At 40.0% G+C, this 20,253-nt stretch overlaps 2 protein-coding genes across 2 annotated transcripts; one reads left to right on the forward strand and one right to left on the reverse strand.

The window, feature by feature from the left end:
* Positions 1–7,802: 7,802 nt before the first annotated feature.
* LOC149182569 (uncharacterized) lies at positions 7,803–11,945 on the reverse strand. The gene is made up of 2 exons (XM_089414599.1): positions 10,612–11,945; positions 7,803–9,957 (listed from the first exon to the last, which is right to left on the reverse strand). The coding sequence occupies exons 1-2, from the start codon at positions 11,943–11,945 to the stop codon at positions 7,803–7,805; spliced, it is 3,489 nt and encodes a 1,162-aa protein (XP_089270725.1).
* A 6,169-nt stretch (positions 11,946–18,114) lies between these two features.
* On the forward strand, positions 18,115–18,897 carry LOC149182570 (uncharacterized). The gene has a single exon (XM_089414600.1). It carries the CDS (start codon positions 18,115–18,117, stop codon positions 18,895–18,897), a length of 783 nt encoding a protein of 260 aa, XP_089270726.1.
* The last annotated feature ends 1,356 nt before the right edge of the window (positions 18,898–20,253 follow it).

Genomic DNA, 20,253 nt, shown 5'->3' on the forward strand with positions numbered 1-20,253 from the left:
TCTTCTCCATCAAGAAGCACATAAAGGAAGTGAGGGCAAGAGGAGAGAAACCGAATTCTGAGAAGAAGACAGAAGACAGAAGATGGCAGCCATTAATTCTTCCGCTGTTAATAAAGGTATGTCATCTTAAACAAAGATCATATTAAGTTTGTCAGTGAAATATTTGGTATTGATAATCTTTGGGCTGTTAGCTGTTAGTAGCTATATTTTACATGCTCTTCTTATTTGGTTGGTATGTCTAGTTAACCTTTCAAGGATTTATACTCACTGCAGACTACTTTTATTTACAAGTCAATTTTTGTTAAGTTGTCACCAGATTTCATATCATTGAATGACTGCCCATAAGGATTTGGCTATTAAACTGAGAGACCTTGATCCGTTAGGAACCCTGCAAGCGTATATACATAGAGGTGGGTGTCTTCAATTTTTTCCTTGGTTATGGATGTTGGAATTGTGGTTTTTACGTTGCCTGTACGAGATGTATTTTAATCACAGAATCTAGATTAGTTGATTGCCACGCATGGTATCAATGAAATATACTCCAATTCGATTGTGAGTGTATTAAACCCCAGTTATGTTCAACCATAGCTCCATGCTTTTTAGGCAACCCATTCTGAGCGTGGCTTGGAAGGTCCACAGTTGCTCCTTACAAAATTTCAATCACCGCAGTTTATATTTAGTTCATCTGCTTATAGCCGAAGGTTGCATATCTTTACCCCTTATGAAGTAACATGAAGCACTGTCGTGGTCTGCTAGATGTTTTAAACTTAAAGGTCATTTGCATTGGGATTTTCTATATGTTTTGGCTTGTATGTATTAGTATCACTATTTAGGAATGTATACTTCATTTGTTATCTTTGTGCATTTCGGACCAGGGGTTTCATTAGAAATTTGAGTTATATCCATGCCTATCTTGATTGGCGAAATCATCATCATATTCAGGTTATCAACTAAATGATTTTCTTCATCCTACATTATGCAATTTTAAAATTCAACCTAAATCAACCACCTTCTAAAATGTAAACTTAATTATCTTCTTCATTTGTTTCAATGCTAGTAACCATGGCAGATTTTATTTATCAGTCAGTTAAAAATTATTGCTTCAAATCTGTATTAGTCAGCAACTATTATTTAGTTTAGAAGTATTAGAAAATCAGAGAGATGCACAAGATGAAATCAAATCTCATTGATCAAAATTATTAGACAACCAGTATATTATATAGGCACACATAGACAACATCTAGGACAATCTAGATCCAAATAATTCGGATCACCAACTCACAACACAAACTACGAAGACACAACTCATGACAGATAGACTCAACACTAACTACGAGAATACAACTCATCAACTCTATCTGGACATATCATTTCTACATTATTCCAACATCCCCCCTTAATGGAGAAATGGATTTTCAACAATGCCTAGTTATTGTCTACATGTTTCAAAGTTCATCTTTCTAAGAGGCTTGGTAAAGATGTCATCTACATTCGCATTTGTATTACAATACACTAAATGAATCTCATTTGATTGTATCTTTTCTCTTACAAAATGATGCTAGACTTCAATATGTTTTGTTCTGGCATGATAAATTGGATTATTTGCCAGCTTCATGGAACTCTGGTTGTCACATTTGATGCTTGTTGGTCCTCTTTCCTTTTCTCCAACATCTTCAAGAATCCTCCTTAACCAAATAGCTTCACAAGTTTCATTGGTCAAGGGTTTGTATTCAGGTTTTGTGGATGACAAAGAAACAATTGGTTGTTTCTTGTTTCTCCATGATACGACCCCCGATCCTAAATTGAATGCATATCCAGAGGTTGATCTCCTATCATCATGATTTCTAGCTCAATCTGAATCAGAAAAACCTGCCAACTCAACATCAAATTCATCAGTATACAAAATACCAAAATAAAGTGTTCCCTTCAGATATCAAACGACTTTCTTTGCTGCTTTCTAATGTCTTTCACAAGGATTAGCCATAAGAATGCTCACAGAATATGCTATATCTGGTCTAGTAGTGGTGAGGTAGTTCAAACTTCCCACCAATTGACGATACAAAGTTCCATTCACTTCTTTAAATCCATCATCATTATACAATTTGTCATTCTGTTCCAAAGGAGTGGACATTGGTTTGCATTCAAACATATGAAATCTTTCAAGGATTTTCTTTGCATATTTTCTTTGTGTGATGATTGTCTTACCAGATTCCCTCCCAATTTCAAGACCCAAACAATAATGCAATTTACCAAGATCCTTCATTTCAAATACCTGTGACAACTGAATTTTAATTTCTTCAATCAACCTGAGTGCACTACATGTTATGATAAGATCACCAACATACAAAGATATCAAGGAAATGTTCCCATCTTCATCTCTCTTGATGTATAAGTTAGGATCACTCTTGATTCTCACAAAACCTGTTTCATAAAAGAATGAATCAATTTTCACATACCAAGATCTTGGTGCTTGTTTCAAACCATACAAAGCTTTCTTTAACTTGCAAACAAGATGCTCCTGTCCCTGCTTTACAAACCCTTCAGGTTGAACCAAATAAACTTCTTTTAATTCACCATTCAAGAAAGCAGATTTGACATCTAACTGATGCATTTTCCAATTTTGTTTTGTAGCTAATGCAATCATGATTCTAGTTGTATTCAATTTAGCTACAAGTGAAAAGTATCTTCATAATCAATGCCTTATTTTTGTGAATAACCTTTTACAACCAATTTAGCTTTATACTTATCAATACTACCATTGGCATTAAACTTTGGTTTGAACAACCATTTTCATCTTATGAGAACTTTATCTTTAGGCAATTATGTTAATTCCCATGTGTCATTCTTCATTATGGAGCTATATTCTTCATTCATTGCATCTCTCCATTCTTTATATTCTTTAGCTTCTTCATAACTTGAATTTTCTACAACATTCATTACATGAGACATCAATGCATAATCTTTATACCTTAGAGGTGTTTGAATTTGACGTGATGACCTCCTTAGAGTTTTACTGCTTTCATCCTTCTTCCAGCTTTGTGGAGTCTCTTGTTCTCTTCTTGGAGTGCCATGACTACCGAATGATTCCTTCTCTTGAACCTGTACCTGTTCATGTTCATGTCCAAAGCTTGCTTCTATTTTGACATAATCATCAATATCATGCCATACACGTGTTATTCATTTTATCACCTTCATCTACATTTTCATGAAACACCACATCCATACTTGCAAGCAATCTATGTGAAGTAGGATCAAACAACTTGTATGCCTTTTAATCATCACAATAACCAATGAATGTGCACTTAATTGATTTTGCATCAAGTTTTCTTCTTTCATCTTTTGGAATATGTGCAAATGCCTTGCATCCAAAAACTCTTAAATGATTCACTTTTGGTTTATATCCATAAAATGCTTCAAAAAGTGTTTTTAGATCTAAAATTTTGGTTGGATTCCTATTTTTCAAATAAACAACAGTATTAATGGCTTCAGCCCAAAAACCATTAGAGATATTTTTACCTTGAAGCATGCTCCATGCACATTCCACTAGTGTTCTATTTTTCCTCTCAGCAACTCCATTTTTCTGAGGTGTATGAGGCACTGTAAATTGTTGTAGAATCCCATGAATTTTGCAATATTGATTAAAAACTCTTGATTTGTATTCTCCCCCTTGATCAGATTTGAGAATTTTGATATATTTCCTAGTTTGTTTTTCCACCATGTTTTTGAATTCCTTAAAGTACTCAAAAACATCACTTTTCTTTCTTATGAAATAGACCCAAGTGTATCTAGATCTATCATCAACAAAAATAAGAAAGTACAATGCTCCTCCAAGAGATCTAGTTTGCATAGGTCCACATACATCAGTATGAATTAATTCAAGTATTTCTCTTTGCCTTTTTTCTTCATGTATAGGAAATTCCTCTCTATGTTGCTTGCCAAGTGCACATGCTTCACATTCAACATGATTATTATTCATAACAGGAAGACCTTCAACCATTGTTTTTCTTCAAAGTAACACTAAATCATTGTGATTTAAATGACCATACCTTTGATGCCATAACTTTTTTGTTGACATTGTTGTAGATGCCAATGCTTGATGCCCTGTCCTGGTTACATCTAGCTTATACAAGCCTCCAACTCTGGTACCTGTGGCAATAACCTTATAGCGATCCTGGATATCTTTAACAACACACTGTGATTTGACAAATTCCACCTTTAGATCTTGATCAACAATAGTAGAAACATAAATTAAATTCTTTTTTATACCAAGAACATACATCACATCATGGATCTGTCTCTCTTTTCCATTAGGTAACATCACACCTATTACTCCATATCCTTGAACTTGAAGGGATCTATTATCTCCTAGATAAACACATGTTCCATCAATGTTCTCATGATATTCATCAAACCAATCCTTATTACAAGACATATGGAGTGATGCACCAGAATCAATGAACCAAGCATTCACATCATTAGTCTCAGCAGACAATGCAACATCAGAAACAAACAATTTGAGATTTTTAAATCCATCATTGATTGAGGTGTATTTTTCCACAAAATTCCCATTATGCCTTTTGTTTCTCTATTTAGACTCATTATATTTCCTTTTATAGCAATCTTTAGCATGATGTCTAGGTTTGCCACAATAATAACAATCATCATTTCTTTTATCATGAATTGGAAATTTAGATTGTGCCATACCTTTTTGCTTTGCTTGAAACTTTCCTCCTTTGCTTTTGTCCCATGGCTTGCCTTTGTATGGCTGCTTACCCTTGGCTACCAATGCCAAATCTGAATTGTTTGAGCCCAAATTGAAGTTCTTCATCCTCTCTTCCTCTTGTAGAATAATACTTGTCAGTTCATCAAAAGTAGGAGGCTTCTCTCTAGTTGAAAGACTTGAAACAAAAAATTGATAATCTTGCACTAAGCCATTTAATGTGATGGTGACCAAGTCATTATTGGACACCTTTTCACCAATGTCTCCTAACTTTTCACTTATCTCTTTGACACGGGAAATGAAATTGCTTATAATTTCATTGGCCCCCATTTTAATTGACAAAATATTGGTATTTAAGAACAAAATCCGGTTAGTATTAGATGTTTCATACAAGCTTTTGAGAACATCCCATGTTTCTTTGGATGTTTTACAATCCCTAATATGAGGAATGATGTTGTCCTTAACTAGCATTCATAGCAACACCTTTGCTTTTGTTTCCCTTTTTTCCCAATCTGGAATAGCTACAATAGTAGTGCATTTGGGCTCCGTTTCACTCACTATGGACCACAAATTATTTCCCTCTAAAACTGTTAATACCTTGAATTTCCGATTTACATAATTTCCTCCATCAAGCCTTGTGGACTCATTCAAATAATTTTTAGCAAATTTTTTTTGACATAATGACAAAAAATTTGTCCCCAGTCAACAAAATGCACCCAAATCCACCAGATCTACACCCAAATTTACCATATCTACATCCAAATTCACCAGATCCAAAACCAAATGCACAGGATCTAAAAAAAACAAGACTTAATCTTGCTTCCAATAAAAAAAAGGAAGCCAAAAATACTTCTTATTTCTCTTTTTTTACCAAACCCTATTTCCAAAACTTTATTTTCCTTTTTTTAAGCAAATACACCTTTTTATCCACTATTTTTAACTTTTACACAAAAGAAAATATTTAACTCCTTATATCTGGTAAATTCTTTTTCACCATAAAAAATAACTAATCCCATACAACTCCTTTAATGTATCACACCATACTCTTCATAAAAAACCAAATTCACTTTATGATTGGCTTGGCTTTGTAAACCTAAAATCATTTTGGAAACATGAAATCGGACCTTCCACTCACCACCGTGGAGAGAATACGTTCGCAGAGGAGGTTTACAAACAACTTTCACGCCACCCCTAGTTCAGTTAAATGGATCAAAATGTCCACAATTTTATGCCACAAATCACACCTCTGTATCCAACGACCTTGTTCTTTTAAAATTTATGCAAATCACTGATCGCAACATTTAATATAACTGGCAGCAATGAACCATGACCAATAAGATCTCACTTCCCTCGATCTCACAACTCTCACAGATCTTGGCCCTCTTGCTCTGAGATCTGAGGCCACACTATATCTCCTTCTCTAGCTTTGATACCATATTAGTAAATCAGAGAGATGCACAAGAAAGGAATCAAATCTCATTGATCAAACTGCTTGGACAACCAGTACATTATATAGGCACACATAGACAACTTCTAGGAAAATCTATATCCAAATAATTCGGATCACCAACTCACAACACAAACTACGAAGACACAACTCATGACAGATATACTCAACACTAACTATGAGAATACAACTCATCAACTCTATCTGGACATATCATTTCTACATTATTCCAACAGATCAATCTAGATTTTATAGCACTATTATATTTCTCACTACAACATTAAAATGGAGTGCGAGATTCTTAACTTGGATTTAGCACTTGAATAGATCCTCAAACATTTATGGTATGGTTCTGTTCCTAAGCCAATTGCCTAAAATGGATTTATGTGCAATTTGTTACAACTCGAAGGTTTAGGTTATACAACCTGGCTTTTATCCCGCTATTATATTGCTTATTCCAAAATTGAATTGGAGTGCGAGATTCTTAACTTGGATTTAGTCCATGAATAGATACTTGAACACTTATGGTATGGTTATGTTTATAAGCCAATTGCCTAAAAGGGCTTGGAGTTTAATTTGTCACAACCCCAATGTTTAGGTTATACATTTACTCCAACAATGATAATTAGATGGAATGCTGGTTTATCAACATAAATTTAGTTCTTCAATGTAGAGTTCATCTCTTACCCTTGGGATTTTAATTGATCCATTGCGGTGCACTTGGGCATTTCATTCTGAATTGTAAGCCCAATCCAAATTCATAGCTTTGTTTTATTTACTTCCAATTTTCTTGAATGACTGTGTATCTAATTGTGCAATCAAGCATGAACATCCAACTCGGATGATGCTTAGAGTTGGCATTACCTTGCATTGCAGATATGATTGAGAAAATATGATAAAAACTATTTGTGTTTGCATTCTTCTAGGCAACTCAAATTGAGTGGACAAATTGATGCCAGAGTGTGGCATCCTATTGAATGCAATTAAGATTGAAAGGAATTGGTTTATCTAGAATATACGTTCTGAACTTTAATAATTTATGTTCTTTATTTGCATGCCTAGGATTTCAACATCTCTAATTACTAAATTTATGTCAGGACAAAATGATTTGGAACACGTAAATTGGAGGCCAATTCTCTTCTTCTTGGAAGGTAATAGACAGAGGAACCGACATGGCTTTTGGGTTCAACCAATGATCTTCTTGGGTCGGGCAAGATTAGGTTAGGTGCTCTACATTCAAAAGAATTAGCCTACTAATCTAAGGGGGTCAGTTTTGATGCTTATGTTGGCATTCATAGTTTAGGATTTAGTAATTTTCTTCTGAAACCGGAGTTACTTCGTGCTATTAATTTTTCTTCACTTAAAAAGGCATATATTACCTCTTTCAATGATAGTTTATTCATGACTTTAAATTTTTTTTTTCCCTCTGGAAAAATCAATATATATTTCTTTAATAGTGCAGTTACATATAAGTTGGATAGATACAGTATACTTCAGTATGCAGTCTGTGCAGTACCACGCAGGGCATGCGGTTCAGTTCATGCTGTATATGCTTTTCTTCTTAAACAAAAAATCAAAAAACCAAAAAACCAGTGATGTCTGTAGAGAGCTGTCATTAGATATATATATAAAAGTTTAATTTACTATTTGCTGATCCAAAGTTGGGTATCCTGGATCTATATAAGGCCGGTGATAGAATTTATACTCCCGCTGCTCAATAGTCTCTGTGATCTCCCATAGTCCTCGGTCCATCAACGCTGCCTCCTTGGAAAGTTGATCGGCACCCTTATTATGCTCCCTGTAAATGTGAGAGATAGAAATGAAGTTAAATTGCGCCTTGAGAACGAGAGCTTCTTGTAGAACAGTGCTGAGAGAGTGCATATGACATGTAGCTGTGCCATTCAACCAATTTACAATGATCTGAGAATCTCCATAAATGTTGATGTATGTGCAATGATGATTTAATGCAAAATGTAGAAGATGACGCAAAGTAATCAATTCAGCAAAATTGTTTGTGCCGACACCCAGGCCAGCCTTGATGCAGTAATGATGAGTCTCTGAAACATGAAGGATAATACCACCTCCGCAGCTTTGTTGGTTAGCCGCGCCATCAAAAAAAGCCCAGGGCGTGCTGGTGTCTATGATGGGCGGCGGGGCAGGCTGGCGAGCAGATGGAGGAGCGGGTACAGGGAGCTCATTTAGGGCAGCAACAATGCTGGCTTCGATAACAGGCCAGTGAATGGGCTTCTCGTCAAAGATGGCTCGGTTACGGGCTTTCCAAATAGCCCAGTTGATGATGATAGGAAGATTAATCAGTTTTGAACCCTTATGTTTCTTTTCCCAATCGATCCACGCCATTGTAACATTTTGACCCTCCCATTCTCCAAAGTAATTTATGTGAGCACGAAGGTGTTGCCATAGTTCGACAGTGGCTCGACATCTCATAAAAATGTGCTCTGTGGTCTCTGAGTCCTCTTTGCAGAGCACACATCGCGTGGGTCCGTATATAGCTCTCTTTGCCAGCGTTTCACCTGTAGGTACCTTGTGCCTTAGAATGCACCAATTGAACAGTTTTGTTCGGGGGGAGGCAGTACATTTCCAGATGTTCTTCCACCAGTGTGGGATGTCTCCTGGCTTTCTGTGATCAATAAGATATATATATCCTTCTTTTGGAGTGTATATCCCGTGTTCTGCGCGGTGCCAAATCAATTCATCCGGTCCCTCCAGTATGCGAATGTGGGCTTCCATCAAAGCTTCCCTGTATTCATCCCATATGAGGTGCCATCTTCTCGGGATGTTCAATTGCTCAGCCGTTTTCCATGCTTGGTGAAAAATATCAGATTGTGCTGGGTCAGCTAATTGGGAGATGACATTGATGTTTTGAGCAGCTAAATGAGCAATTAATTCCTGTGGGAGTATATGTCTGCCTCCACTGCCGGACCAGGGATCCAACCCTATTCTTGCACTGTTGCCATCCCTGATGCGCCATACAAGATTATCCCTGATAAGTGGTAAGGAGTTCAGAAGAGCCTTCCAAATCGAAGAGATGCCCACTTTATTCCAGGAGGGCAGTCTTGCCCAATCTAATATGCTGAGTGGCCAAATATACTTATGGTAAGTGATGTTGGTCCATAAACTGTGGGAAGTGAGGAGAGCCCATCCCATTTTGCCAGCCAGAGCTTTTGCAAATTGCGAAAGGTCCTTTAGACCCCACCCTCCCCACTTTTTGGGCAGGGAAATCTTGTGCCATCCAATCCAAGCAAAAATTCGCTTATCCTGGTTTCCTGCCCATAGGTATCGATTGCATAACTGTTGCAATTTAGCTAATATGTTGCGGGGTATCCATGCCATAGCCATCCAGAAAACCGGGGTGGCCTCCAAGACTGCTTTTATCAGGGTTAATCTCCCTGCTCTGGAGAGATACCTAAGACACCAACAAGATAGTCTTTTTTCGATCTTCGCCACGAGCCAAGCCCAATCAGCAATCCTCTGACTTGTTGGTTTGAGCCAGTACCCAAGATATTTTAAGCCTCTATCCAATGGCTGATGTGCATACGGGAAAGCTCTTCTTGCAGCAAGTGATTCATTTGCAGATATATCAAACATGGTGATGGTGGATTTAGTGCGGTTGACTTCCATCCCTGTAGCTGTGGAGAACAGATTGAGCAGTCGAGAAAAAGTCGATGTGTCCTGTATACTTCCGTCCAGTAATATCAGGACATCATCTACAAAGAGAAGATGAGTAATATAGCAGATGTCTGATATTTTGAGGCCACGGATAGTATTCTCCCTACTAGCATTAATCAAAAGTCTACTTAGGGCTTCAATTACCAATAAGAAGAGTAATGGCGAGAGAGGACATCCTTGGTGGAGGCCTCTTTCAGAGTGAAAGAAATGGGAGGCCGAACCATTGATCAGAATACTAAAAGTGGGGGAGATAATGCATGCCATAATCCAAGTTATTAAAGACATTGGAAAACCGACCTGAATGAGAATCATTTTGATATACAACCAGCTGACACGATCAAAAGCCTTTGAGAGATCAATTTTCAGCAGGATGCACTTGAGGCGCTTTGTCCATATAGAATGAATTGCTTCCTGTGCGGATCCGATGGCTTCATGGATCTGTCGATTTTCAAGGAAAGCAAATTGTTGGGGGGATATATGCCTGGAGAGAATGGGCTTGATCCGGTTTGCTATGATCTTGGATATGATTTTGTAGAGCACGTTACAGAGGGATATGGGGCGGAAGTCATCGAAAGATGATGGGTGGTCAGATTTAGGAATGAGGGCAATAAATGTTGAGTTTATGGCATGGTAGATACTACCAGTTGTTCTGCTCTCCTCTACCACTTTGAGAATGTCTTCTCCCAGGAGATCGAAGAAGGCTGAGTAGAATTCAATGGTCCATCCATCCGGGCCTGGGCTCTTCTCCTTTTTGAACCATTTAATTGTGCTCTCCAATTCAGCCAAGGTGACAGGGGCTTCCAGATCCTCTAGATCTTCTTCTTCAACAAATCTTGGGAATTTTGTAGCCACATTGATGATTTCCGCCAGGTTTGCACCCCCAGGACTCTTGTATAGATTCCTGAAGTGAGTGGTGCCCAAGTTAGAGAGCTTATTGAAAGTATCAGCTTGTCCTCCCTCAGGTAGTGGCAGGTTCCATATGGTATTCGCCACTTTCCTTCCCTTGGCGAAATTGTGAAAAAATCTGGAGTTCTCATCCCCCGCCTTTAGCCAAATGGCTCTACTACGAAGTCTGATTGATTCCTCCCTGCCCTTGAGAATAATATTCTTCTGATATTCCAATTCCACCAGTCGAGCCTTGTCATCCTGAGTGAGGAAACCAAGGTTTCTTTCGTCCGTAAGGTTATATAATTCATTTTCCACCTTAGTGAGCTGCTCATCTTCATTCTTCTTTTTTGCCTTTGCCCAGTTTATGACCAAATGTTTTAATTCTGTGAGGTTTTTTACGAATCCCCTAGCCATCGTGGATTCTCTGTCGATAGGATGATCCCTCCAGAAAGATGAAATAAGTGCTGTGAAACTGGGGTCTTGTAGCCACACATGATTAAATTTGTATGGCGCTTTAGGCTTCTGATCAGGTCCGCGAATTTCCAAAGCTATGGGAGAATGGTCGGAAATGCCCCCAGTACTAACCCACTGCTTGAATGAATGCAGCCGATGGATCAGGGGCTCTTTCATGAGAAATCTGTCCAATCTTCTGGCCAAAGCAGCTTCCCCCGTCCTTCTATTTCTCCAAGTAGGCTGCAACTTTTGTACTGGGGTATCAATGAAGTCATGCTGCTCCAATAATTGACTCATGTAGTTTGTGATGGGGTCAATCTGGGCTGCCTCACCCCATGATTCATTGAAACCCAGTGAGAAATTCAGGTCCCCCCCGATGATGGTGTGCTCAAGTGAAAGAAAATTGCAGCTGAACAGATTTCTCCAGAATTCTTCCCTCTGCTGGCAGGGTCCATATATGTTGATAATGCGGAGGGGGAGCCCGAGATCAATAGAGATGATGTCTGCACCCATGAAACCCCGTCCGCCCCAAGATGATAACAGCTTAATCGAGGTAGGGTTAATACCGAGAGCTAAACCCCCCGACCTACCAGTGGCATCCATAGCTGTGAATTGCCAATTAGCCCCTACAGAGGCTAGGGTGCGAGAGCATTGCTCTGCAGGTCCAAGAGTTTCTTGGAGCAATATGATATCCGGATTCTCGACCTCAAAAAGTCGTTTTAAGGCAAGCTTTTTTGGGGCGCTTGCCATCCCCCTACAATTGAAAGAGATGATTTTCATGGGGGCCCTTCCTTGAAGGGGTTCGATGCTCTAAGGACCCCTAAAATGGTGGCTTGTCACCCAGCAGCAACTTCTGCACCCGCAAGTTGGATAGCTTTGTTAAGGTTTGATTTGCGGCCTCGGGTGGTATGAGCTCCAATATCCGGAGGTACGATGCCTAATCCAGCACAGGATTCAGATGCCCCTGGGCGGGGTGCCCGGGGTCGGAGGGAGTAGGGGTGTGATGAGGATGACCGGGACGATATGGGGGGCGAGGGAGGAGAAATGGAGAGAGGCAGGGAGGGAGGGGCAGATGATATCAATGGGGGAGGAGGGGGAATATCACAATGAGCCATTGAACATGCAGTCGAATCAATGAACACAGGAGAGGTAGATGAAGTAGAATGAGAGAAAGAAAAATTTCCCGAAACCTTTGCAGCTGCAGGAGGCTCATTCGCTTTTGTAGGTGCACCCCTTGAATCCATAGCAGGCTTTTTCTGAGTTGTTGGTGGAGGAGTATTCCTTGGGGAAGGCGACGACGATGTGTTTGCCCTGACTGAGTCCTGTGGAGGTCGATGAGATTCTCTGTTCTGACTGATGATTAATGCGCAATCCTTATAAACATGACCAATTTGATGACAATAATTGCATCTGAAGGGGACTCCTTCATAATCCAGTATCTGCGTTCGGCTGCAATTACCCCATCTCAGATTCATTTTGCCAACGAGGCCTTCTCTGGTGTCCAAATGTACCAAAATTCTGGCCAGGAGCTTATCACTTGATTTCTTGAAAGATCTGTCATGGTCAAGATATGTTCCCAGAGCATTGCCAATCTTGATAAAGGTCTCCTCCTGCCAATATTGAAGAGGTAATCCAGGCAAGCGAACCCAGATAGGTCCGGCTCCTATCTGCTCCCGCTCCGGGTCGAACAAAGGGTTCCATCTCTTCAGGAGTACAGGGGCCATTTCGATATGCCAATACTGGGCTAGGACGGCGTTAGTATGCTCTTCTTTTGCAAAATATAGAGAGAACCAGCCTCTGGGAAGCCTCTCCACTTCAGGCAGCTCTGAAAACATATCGCCCCAGATCTCTTTTACCCACGATTTCAACCGCTCGGCTGTGAAAATGCGCCCTCTCACATGACCTACGAGGGTCGTTTGTGCTAGTGCCATGGATTCTGCAAAATTTGCAGGATCTCCGAAGGTTACCGATATATCCTTTGTAACTTCTCTGATACACTTCGTCTTTTTTGATCGCGGAGCGGTTGAATGATCCACTAGTGGGTTTGATGACCCGCTCTCCACCGAGGGTTTGATTGGATGAGGATGAATGGCAGGTGTGTCGAAACAGCCCGAGGGCTGAATGTCCACGGTATTCAGAGAAGGCTGCCTCGGCTGACCATAATCCCGAGGGCGGCTAGAAGGATCAGCTTCAGCGGAGGTCGATGCAGGTACCGCAGATTTGGGATGGTCGGCCCGAGCTCCCGCGCGATCGATGATAGGAGTGCTAACGGATGAGGTGATGGCTGGATTTGCCTCAACCCTGGTGTTTAATGAAGCAGAGAGATCGATTCTGTGGGGAGGGGAGGGAAGATTGATATCAAAATCCTCGGGCAGGTAGGATGAAAGGAGGGGAGCAGTACCAGGCGAAAGAGGGGGGGCCTCCAAGGCAAGCGAGGAAGGCGATCCTAGTAGGTTTGCCGCCGGAATGGATTGCTGGACGGCGGGACCAGGATCAGGCTGAGCAGAATGCAAATTTGGGTTCCCGAAAATGGTGAAGTCTTCGAGTGGGTCCGCAGTATAATCCACTAGCTCCAAATCCTCGGTATTCTCCATGCCGGTCAAACTGTAGAATCACCTTTCCATTTGTTGTATCGCTGTCGACCACCCTTCCTGATTCTTGGAACCTCTGTCGCCTGTCTGTTGGTTTGCTGCAGTGATCACTCTTTAAAATATTAAAATGCACTTCTTAAAGATTAGAATCATGAATCTAAATCATTTATATGCCCAACCCAAAAGTAGGACATTAGACCCAATGCCTCTTTTGAGATTCCATTAGCTACCTTTCTCTCTCCCCTAGCCGTATTAAATTATTTGCTGTGTAATTTGGACAAAGAGCATCACTGGATTTTTCTATGTTACAACTACAGGTGAGATTTCTTCCTTAAAAGTTGGAGTGGGCTAATTTTTTCTTTATTTCATCTATAAATATTTCGTAAATACAATGCACTGTTGTCATTATGTAATTTTTATTACTTAGGTATTTTTAATTGTTCTACTGCATATAAGTGCAACCATTATTTGTTTTTCTTTTAAAAAGAAGCTTGATTTTCTGCTCAGCACTTCTATGTGGTCTTTCAAAAAGATGAATATTATCTAGTCATTCAAATAAACTTATCAAAAGTATTCATCACTGTGGGCTGAGGATGGATATTATTTATCTGTCTGTACAAACCTGACCAAGAACTAGTTCCCATCCATATGCCATATGCACAGAGGGGGTCCCATTTTGTGTATGGTGCAAGGAATAATGTCAACATTATGAGGTGAAGCCAACTGTACATGTTTACCAATTTCATAGTGCTTGTATGGGGTGCCATACCACCCTTCCAGATGTAGCCATGTCCTGCATAAAAATATTACTGCTAAGATTGGGGATAGATGAGATTTATCTATCTCCATGGCACTAATGGTGCTTCATGTTGAATTGAAAATAGGCTCTGTTTTCTACATGAATCAAACAAGTTATTTCCTTGTGAGTAGTTTTGGATTTAATTAGTGGAATATTGACAACCTGTACCTAAGGAAATCCACCAAGTGCTAGGAAAACACACCACAAGGTAATGTAGAGTGGATGATATAAGAACATATTGCATTTATGAAGATTAAATAATAGTTTTCTTCAGCTACTTCAAAGTTCAAAAGGTAGGTAAACTATTGAATTGAAATTCTTCTGAGAAGAGTAACTCCTTTGTGTGTTAACTATTGCTTGTGTTAAACACACATGGATGGTAAAAACAATAGGAAAGATAAATCAGTGAGTGCGTTTTTTATTAACATAAGATACACATTTATAGTACAATAGGTGACTCTTGGGATTCAGATCCCAAGGTCTCTTGGACTGCTTAGTCTATTCGAATTCCACACTAACCCTTTAGGATTAGGTGTCCAACATTCCCCCCCTTAATCCGAAGGGTTATGTATGAGTCCAAGAAGAGAGCTGTAATAAAAAATGTGCAAAAAATGCATGGCAACACTAGGCTGAATGTGCTCTATGAAATGTTGGTATAAAAAGGGCGGTGGTTTAAGGATGACCACCAACACTGGAACGCTTAGTGCAGTTCCCGGAACTCTTCCAAAACTGGCAAGAAACTGAAGTTTTCTGCTAGAGGAAGTGATCCTATTGTTTTAAAGAGGGAAACCTTCAACCATAAAAGGGAGGTCTCACCCGCATAAAAGGTAAAACTTCAACCTGAAAAGGGAAGTCTCAACCTGTGATGGTTTAAGGATAACCAACAACTCTGTGATTCCTGAAATGCTTCCGAAACTGGCAAGAAGCTGAAGTCTTCTGCTAGAGGAAGCGTCCCAGATTGCCAACTGAAGGCATGTTCAGGCATCTTTGTCTCTGGCTACAACTCTGAAACTGGTGTGGCAGGTTGTGGCTCAGGCTCGCTTGATGTGACTTTGAAGCTTGTAGATGACCATCATTTCCCCCCCTGTCAGATACAAGGTGAGAAGATGGAGAAAACTCAACTGCAAGACTGTTTAATACTCTGGAACAAGTTCTAACATGTGTTTGGAATATCTTCTTGGCTGTTGATGCCCATTGCCAAGAAGTGATCCATCCAAGATGAATCTTTGTTCTTGCAGGACGTTTGTTTTTGAAGCACCTGTGTGAAGAATGGCTGGTTTTATGACAGTGCTCACATGGATGAAGATCAAAACAGTGATCTTTCATATGGCCAACTCGATCACAGTGTTGGCATTTCACGATCTGTTGTTTTTGTTGTTGTTGTTGCTGTGGAAGAGGGGCAGAATCTGGAACAGCTGAAGCTGAACTGTCATGAGGAGCAGGTGAACTGTCATAAATGAATCCAGCACTCTGAAACTGAATGGGCTTGGCATAGTCTGGAATATGAAAGGACAAGTCCTTGTCATATCCAAGACCAGTTCTGTGCTTGTTGTGGACAAGCTGTTCCCAAGGTCTGGTGATGGGCTTGGGAAGTGCAGTCTTGGTTTCTGCATCTGCATGTACAACTGCTGCTTTATTTGAATGAACAGTAACATTACTGACTTGCTGTTGATGGGTTGAAGTCTCAATGTTCTGAACAGAAACAGATTCAGAATGATGACTCCACTTGTGTAATTCTTCCTGCTGTAGCTTTGTTTCAAGCTGCAAAAACTCAATATTCTCATGTGCAGTTTGCAGAGAGGTTTGGATGTCAAAGAGAGTTTCTTTGTTAACTTTGACCATCTCATCAACAGTGGAATGAATTAGGATATTCAATAACTTTACTGCATCTTCAAGTCTGGCCATTTTTCTTCAATGTCACTTAAAAACACAACTGAGGCAACAGCAACAGAAAAATAATATTGTATTCTTACTACAAGATATTGTAAGGGCTTATCAAGTGGCAACAATGTCGCGAAAAAGGTTGATGGAGCAAGACCTGAGTAAGCTGGATGTTACCAAGTTAAGCTACAATAAACATTTCTCGTCAAGCTACAATAAACATTGGTACAATTGGGCACATGGTAAATCAACAGTCCACAGTTTGTTTTAAGAATGAACTGGAGCATAACATCACCAATGCAAAAATATATAAATGTGAAGATGAGCGCTGTCCTCAACTTCAAACTTCAGAGCATCTAGCTGCTATGGAAATCATGCAAAATCTCTACAAGAAACTGCAAAAAAATGACTTCCAAAAATGTCTTCAAAAAATGCTTCAAATTCACTTCACAATGCTGATCACTTCTCCACTTCAAATTGTTCCATGGACAACACCAAATCTGCTTCAATACTGCTCTTAAAATCTGCTTCTTGTTAATCTAAGAGGAAACCTCCAGATAATTGTACAGGCAACGGATTCACTTGGTCTGCAGAACAAAGAATGACGATCCCAACTCTCAACTTCACACCAATTATGTTCATTAAATCCCTTCGGCAATACAAATCAAACTAGGGCAAATAGCCATACAATGCACAATAACTACTCAGAATGGCATTCGAGGATCATCAGGACCCATGTGAAACCAATGGGAGATATTACGCACAGGTGAGTCAATATTCAGCTCCCACAAACAGTGACTATGTCCACGAGCAGTCTGAAATTATTGACATTTATTTTTCAGCAATATTAATACATATCCTTTTCTAGCCACAAGAATACTGTAAATCTGTACCCACCAGGGATATGCCCAACAAAAGGAAAACGTGGTCTTTTTCCTCAACCAATGCTACGCTCCAGAATTCAAAACATATTCTCTATAATAAATATTTTAGCACATGATGGCCAAACTATATAATTTCTTGGATGATTGGAGAAGAGAGAAAACTACTCTTGCAAATCGTTCTTCACATTGTCTTGCTTCGGACTTCGGAATATTTGCCGCAAAATGCAGAACAGAAGGCATAGCAAATCAGACCGAGGCACAGCTGTCATTTTGGTACACTCTGCATTTGTCTATTTATGGAACATCTCGCAGATTATGGAGACAGCGATGACGATTCGTTCAGTTATTCATGCGATAAAAGGCAGTGCTGCTCTGCAGCTCCTCTTCCAGTATCTTCGGCGTGCATTACAGAGGATAAAGATAAAGGAGAGATCATGCACAATAAAAGCGTTGAGGAGGCAAGCTCTTCAACTACTGGACACAATGACTTCAATATCAACTGATGGTGGTAGAAAATCTTCTTGGAATTTGTACTCTGAATGATAAATAGCTCAGCCCTCCTACTGCTGGTGAAAAACAATATATTCGACCCTCCTATAGGCTGATTGGACTCCTTCCCATGGCACTGTCACAACAAAATTGGATCTGGAAATTGCAGTGCAAGATTTAGAGCAGCAATTGGATCATATTGGTTATCAGGCGCCAGAATTTTGACAGAGACTTTGCTGGCAGCCAACATTTTTCTTGTTTCCATTTCGGCATCAATGGAGAGGAAAACCCAATTTTGTGGAAACTGTGAGAAGGCAAATTCCCCTTTACTTTGTGCAGCTTGCGTGGATCGCAATTTAAATGACAAGTATGAGCTTCTCAATGCCGCAAAACGTGATCGCGATTTGTTACAGAAAAAGTTGGAGGAGAAGCTTAAAGCTAACCGCGAATCTGTCGAGCAGCAGCACTGGAGACTGACCCATGCTCAAAACATTACTAACCTAAAGGAAACACTTCGTCTCAAGCAGCATCAACTTTGTCAAGCAAAATCTGAAGTAGTCGACCAAACAAATGAATTAAATACCAAAATGAAGGAACTACGTGAAGCCTGTACTATGTTAAAGGAGAAAAAAGCGAAAGAGTTGAAGTTGCATTCAGACAAAATTTGCGCCCAAAACTCAGCTCTCACAGCACTCCAGGCAGAGCTTCTGCAAAATCAGTCTGTTGCAGTAAAACAGCTTTGCAAGATTTTCCCACTTGAGCATCTACATAAACTTGAGGATGGGAAAAACAGAGACGAAGCGTCTAGTGGGGATCAATATTTCTGTGACCAAATTTGTAATGTTCCGTTGCCTCGAGGTGTTAATCCATATTCTGTTACACCACTACAACTTGGGGTATCATTGGGGTATATGGTGCAGCTTTTGAATCTTGTAGCCCGTTACCTATATGCCCCAATGCTTCTTCATTCTGGCTTTGCAGGTTCTTGTTCACGTGTGCGCCAAACAACTCCGCACTTGTGTAACTTGCTCAAAATGGAGCAGTTAACATTCTTTTAAGAAACGCATATGCAACATAGCGCCATATTCCTCCAGGCAATGAGATGACGGTCCAACAAGTGAAAATTTCACCCAGCAAAGAGAAATCCGGCCAAAAGGGTGCGTACGGCCAACGTTTAATAATGAGGTGTAGTAAAAATGGAATGCGCAGAGGTCGACAGGCGTTTCTGATGCAGAGACAGAATTTAATTATTCAAACTGACAGACAGGGCCAGCCAATAGACAGGACAGAGCAGCGATATTCAATTACTAGCATATCCCAGGCAGAGGCAGAGGCAGAGCAGCGCAGGACAGAGCAGTGCAGTGCTCAGGGCAGAGGCGTTATAAGGAAGCGCTTGAAAAGAATATGGCAGAGGGCCAGGACTGCTCACAACAGAGGAATGGCAGCGCTGAAACAGGTAGCTCACAATGGAGCAGGGCAGGAGATCGCCCGCTCTGATACCATGTTAAACACACATGGATGGTAAAAACAATAGGAAAGATAAATCAGTGAGTGCGTTTTTTATTAACATAAGATACACATTTATAGTACAATAGGTGACTCTTGGGATTCAGATCCCAAGGTCTCTTGGACTGCTTAGTCTATTCGAATTCCACACTAACCCTTTAGGACTAGGTGTCCAACAGCTTGGTTGGTCGGTTCTCAAGGAAAAGGTCATGAAACAAGGGAGAGAGATCACAAGTTTCAATTCTTGAATTACCATTCAAGAGTTTAAAATTCAACTAGAAAACTAAAAGGGTATGATCTAAAAATTACTTTTTAGAATTAATTAAATTTTTTTACCTCCAGGCTTCTTGAATGAGGGCACACTGATTGGTTGTGGTACATTCCCCTAAGGATTAAGCCCTTTTTGAATTTCTCTTAGCTTTGGGTTTATTTAAGGGCTATGTTATTAGAAAACTTTGATTTTTTTTTCCAAGGAAAAAAACGGTAACCTTTTATTTAAAAAATGAAAAGTTACACTAGCAGATGCATTGAAGCATTTCCATAAACTGCCCATATGGGCTCGAGTGCATTCGCACCCCACGCAACGTTAGAAGGTTAACGTGCATAAGAAAGAATAAGAAAAGAGAAGAGAGGAGAGAGAAGAAAGAGGCAAAAACTGAAATCCGGCAGTGAGTAAGAACTCACACTTCAAGCTTTTCTCCCCTTTTTCTTTTCTACCTTGCGCCACTCTCCTTGAGTGGGCTCGATCGAAGCTATGACTAACTGTGTTTCTGCTTTCTGTGGGGTTGTTTCCTTGTCTGAGTCTGAAGTATCTGAGTGGTGATGCCGTTTGATCCCTCCCATGCTTTGATCCTCGCTTGTCTTCTCTGCCTGATTTTGGTGGAGCTTTGTGATCTTGTTTTCTGATG

This window comes from Pinus tabuliformis, chromosome 3_2 (assembly GCF_031772625.1).
Source record: "Pinus tabuliformis cultivar Carrire ecotype Pingquan chromosome 3_2, CPIR1, whole genome shotgun sequence".
Taxonomy (NCBI): Eukaryota; Viridiplantae; Streptophyta; class Pinopsida; order Pinales; family Pinaceae; genus Pinus; species Pinus tabuliformis.

Bases quoted from the DNA above. Each gene is read 5' to 3' on its own strand.
- LOC149182569 (XM_089414599.1), bottom strand. From the start codon at position 11,945: ATGGCAAGCGCCCCAAAAAAGCTTGCCTTAAAACGACTTTTTGAGGTC. The intron at 9,958-10,611 runs GTTCAAAAAGGA...TAATGCTAGTAG, and splicing joins TTGGAGAGCACAATTAAATG to GGAGAATACTATCCGTGGCC.
- LOC149182570 (XM_089414600.1), top strand. From the start codon at position 18,115: ATGGAGAGGAAAACCCAATTTTGTGGAAACTGTGAGAAGGCAAATTCC.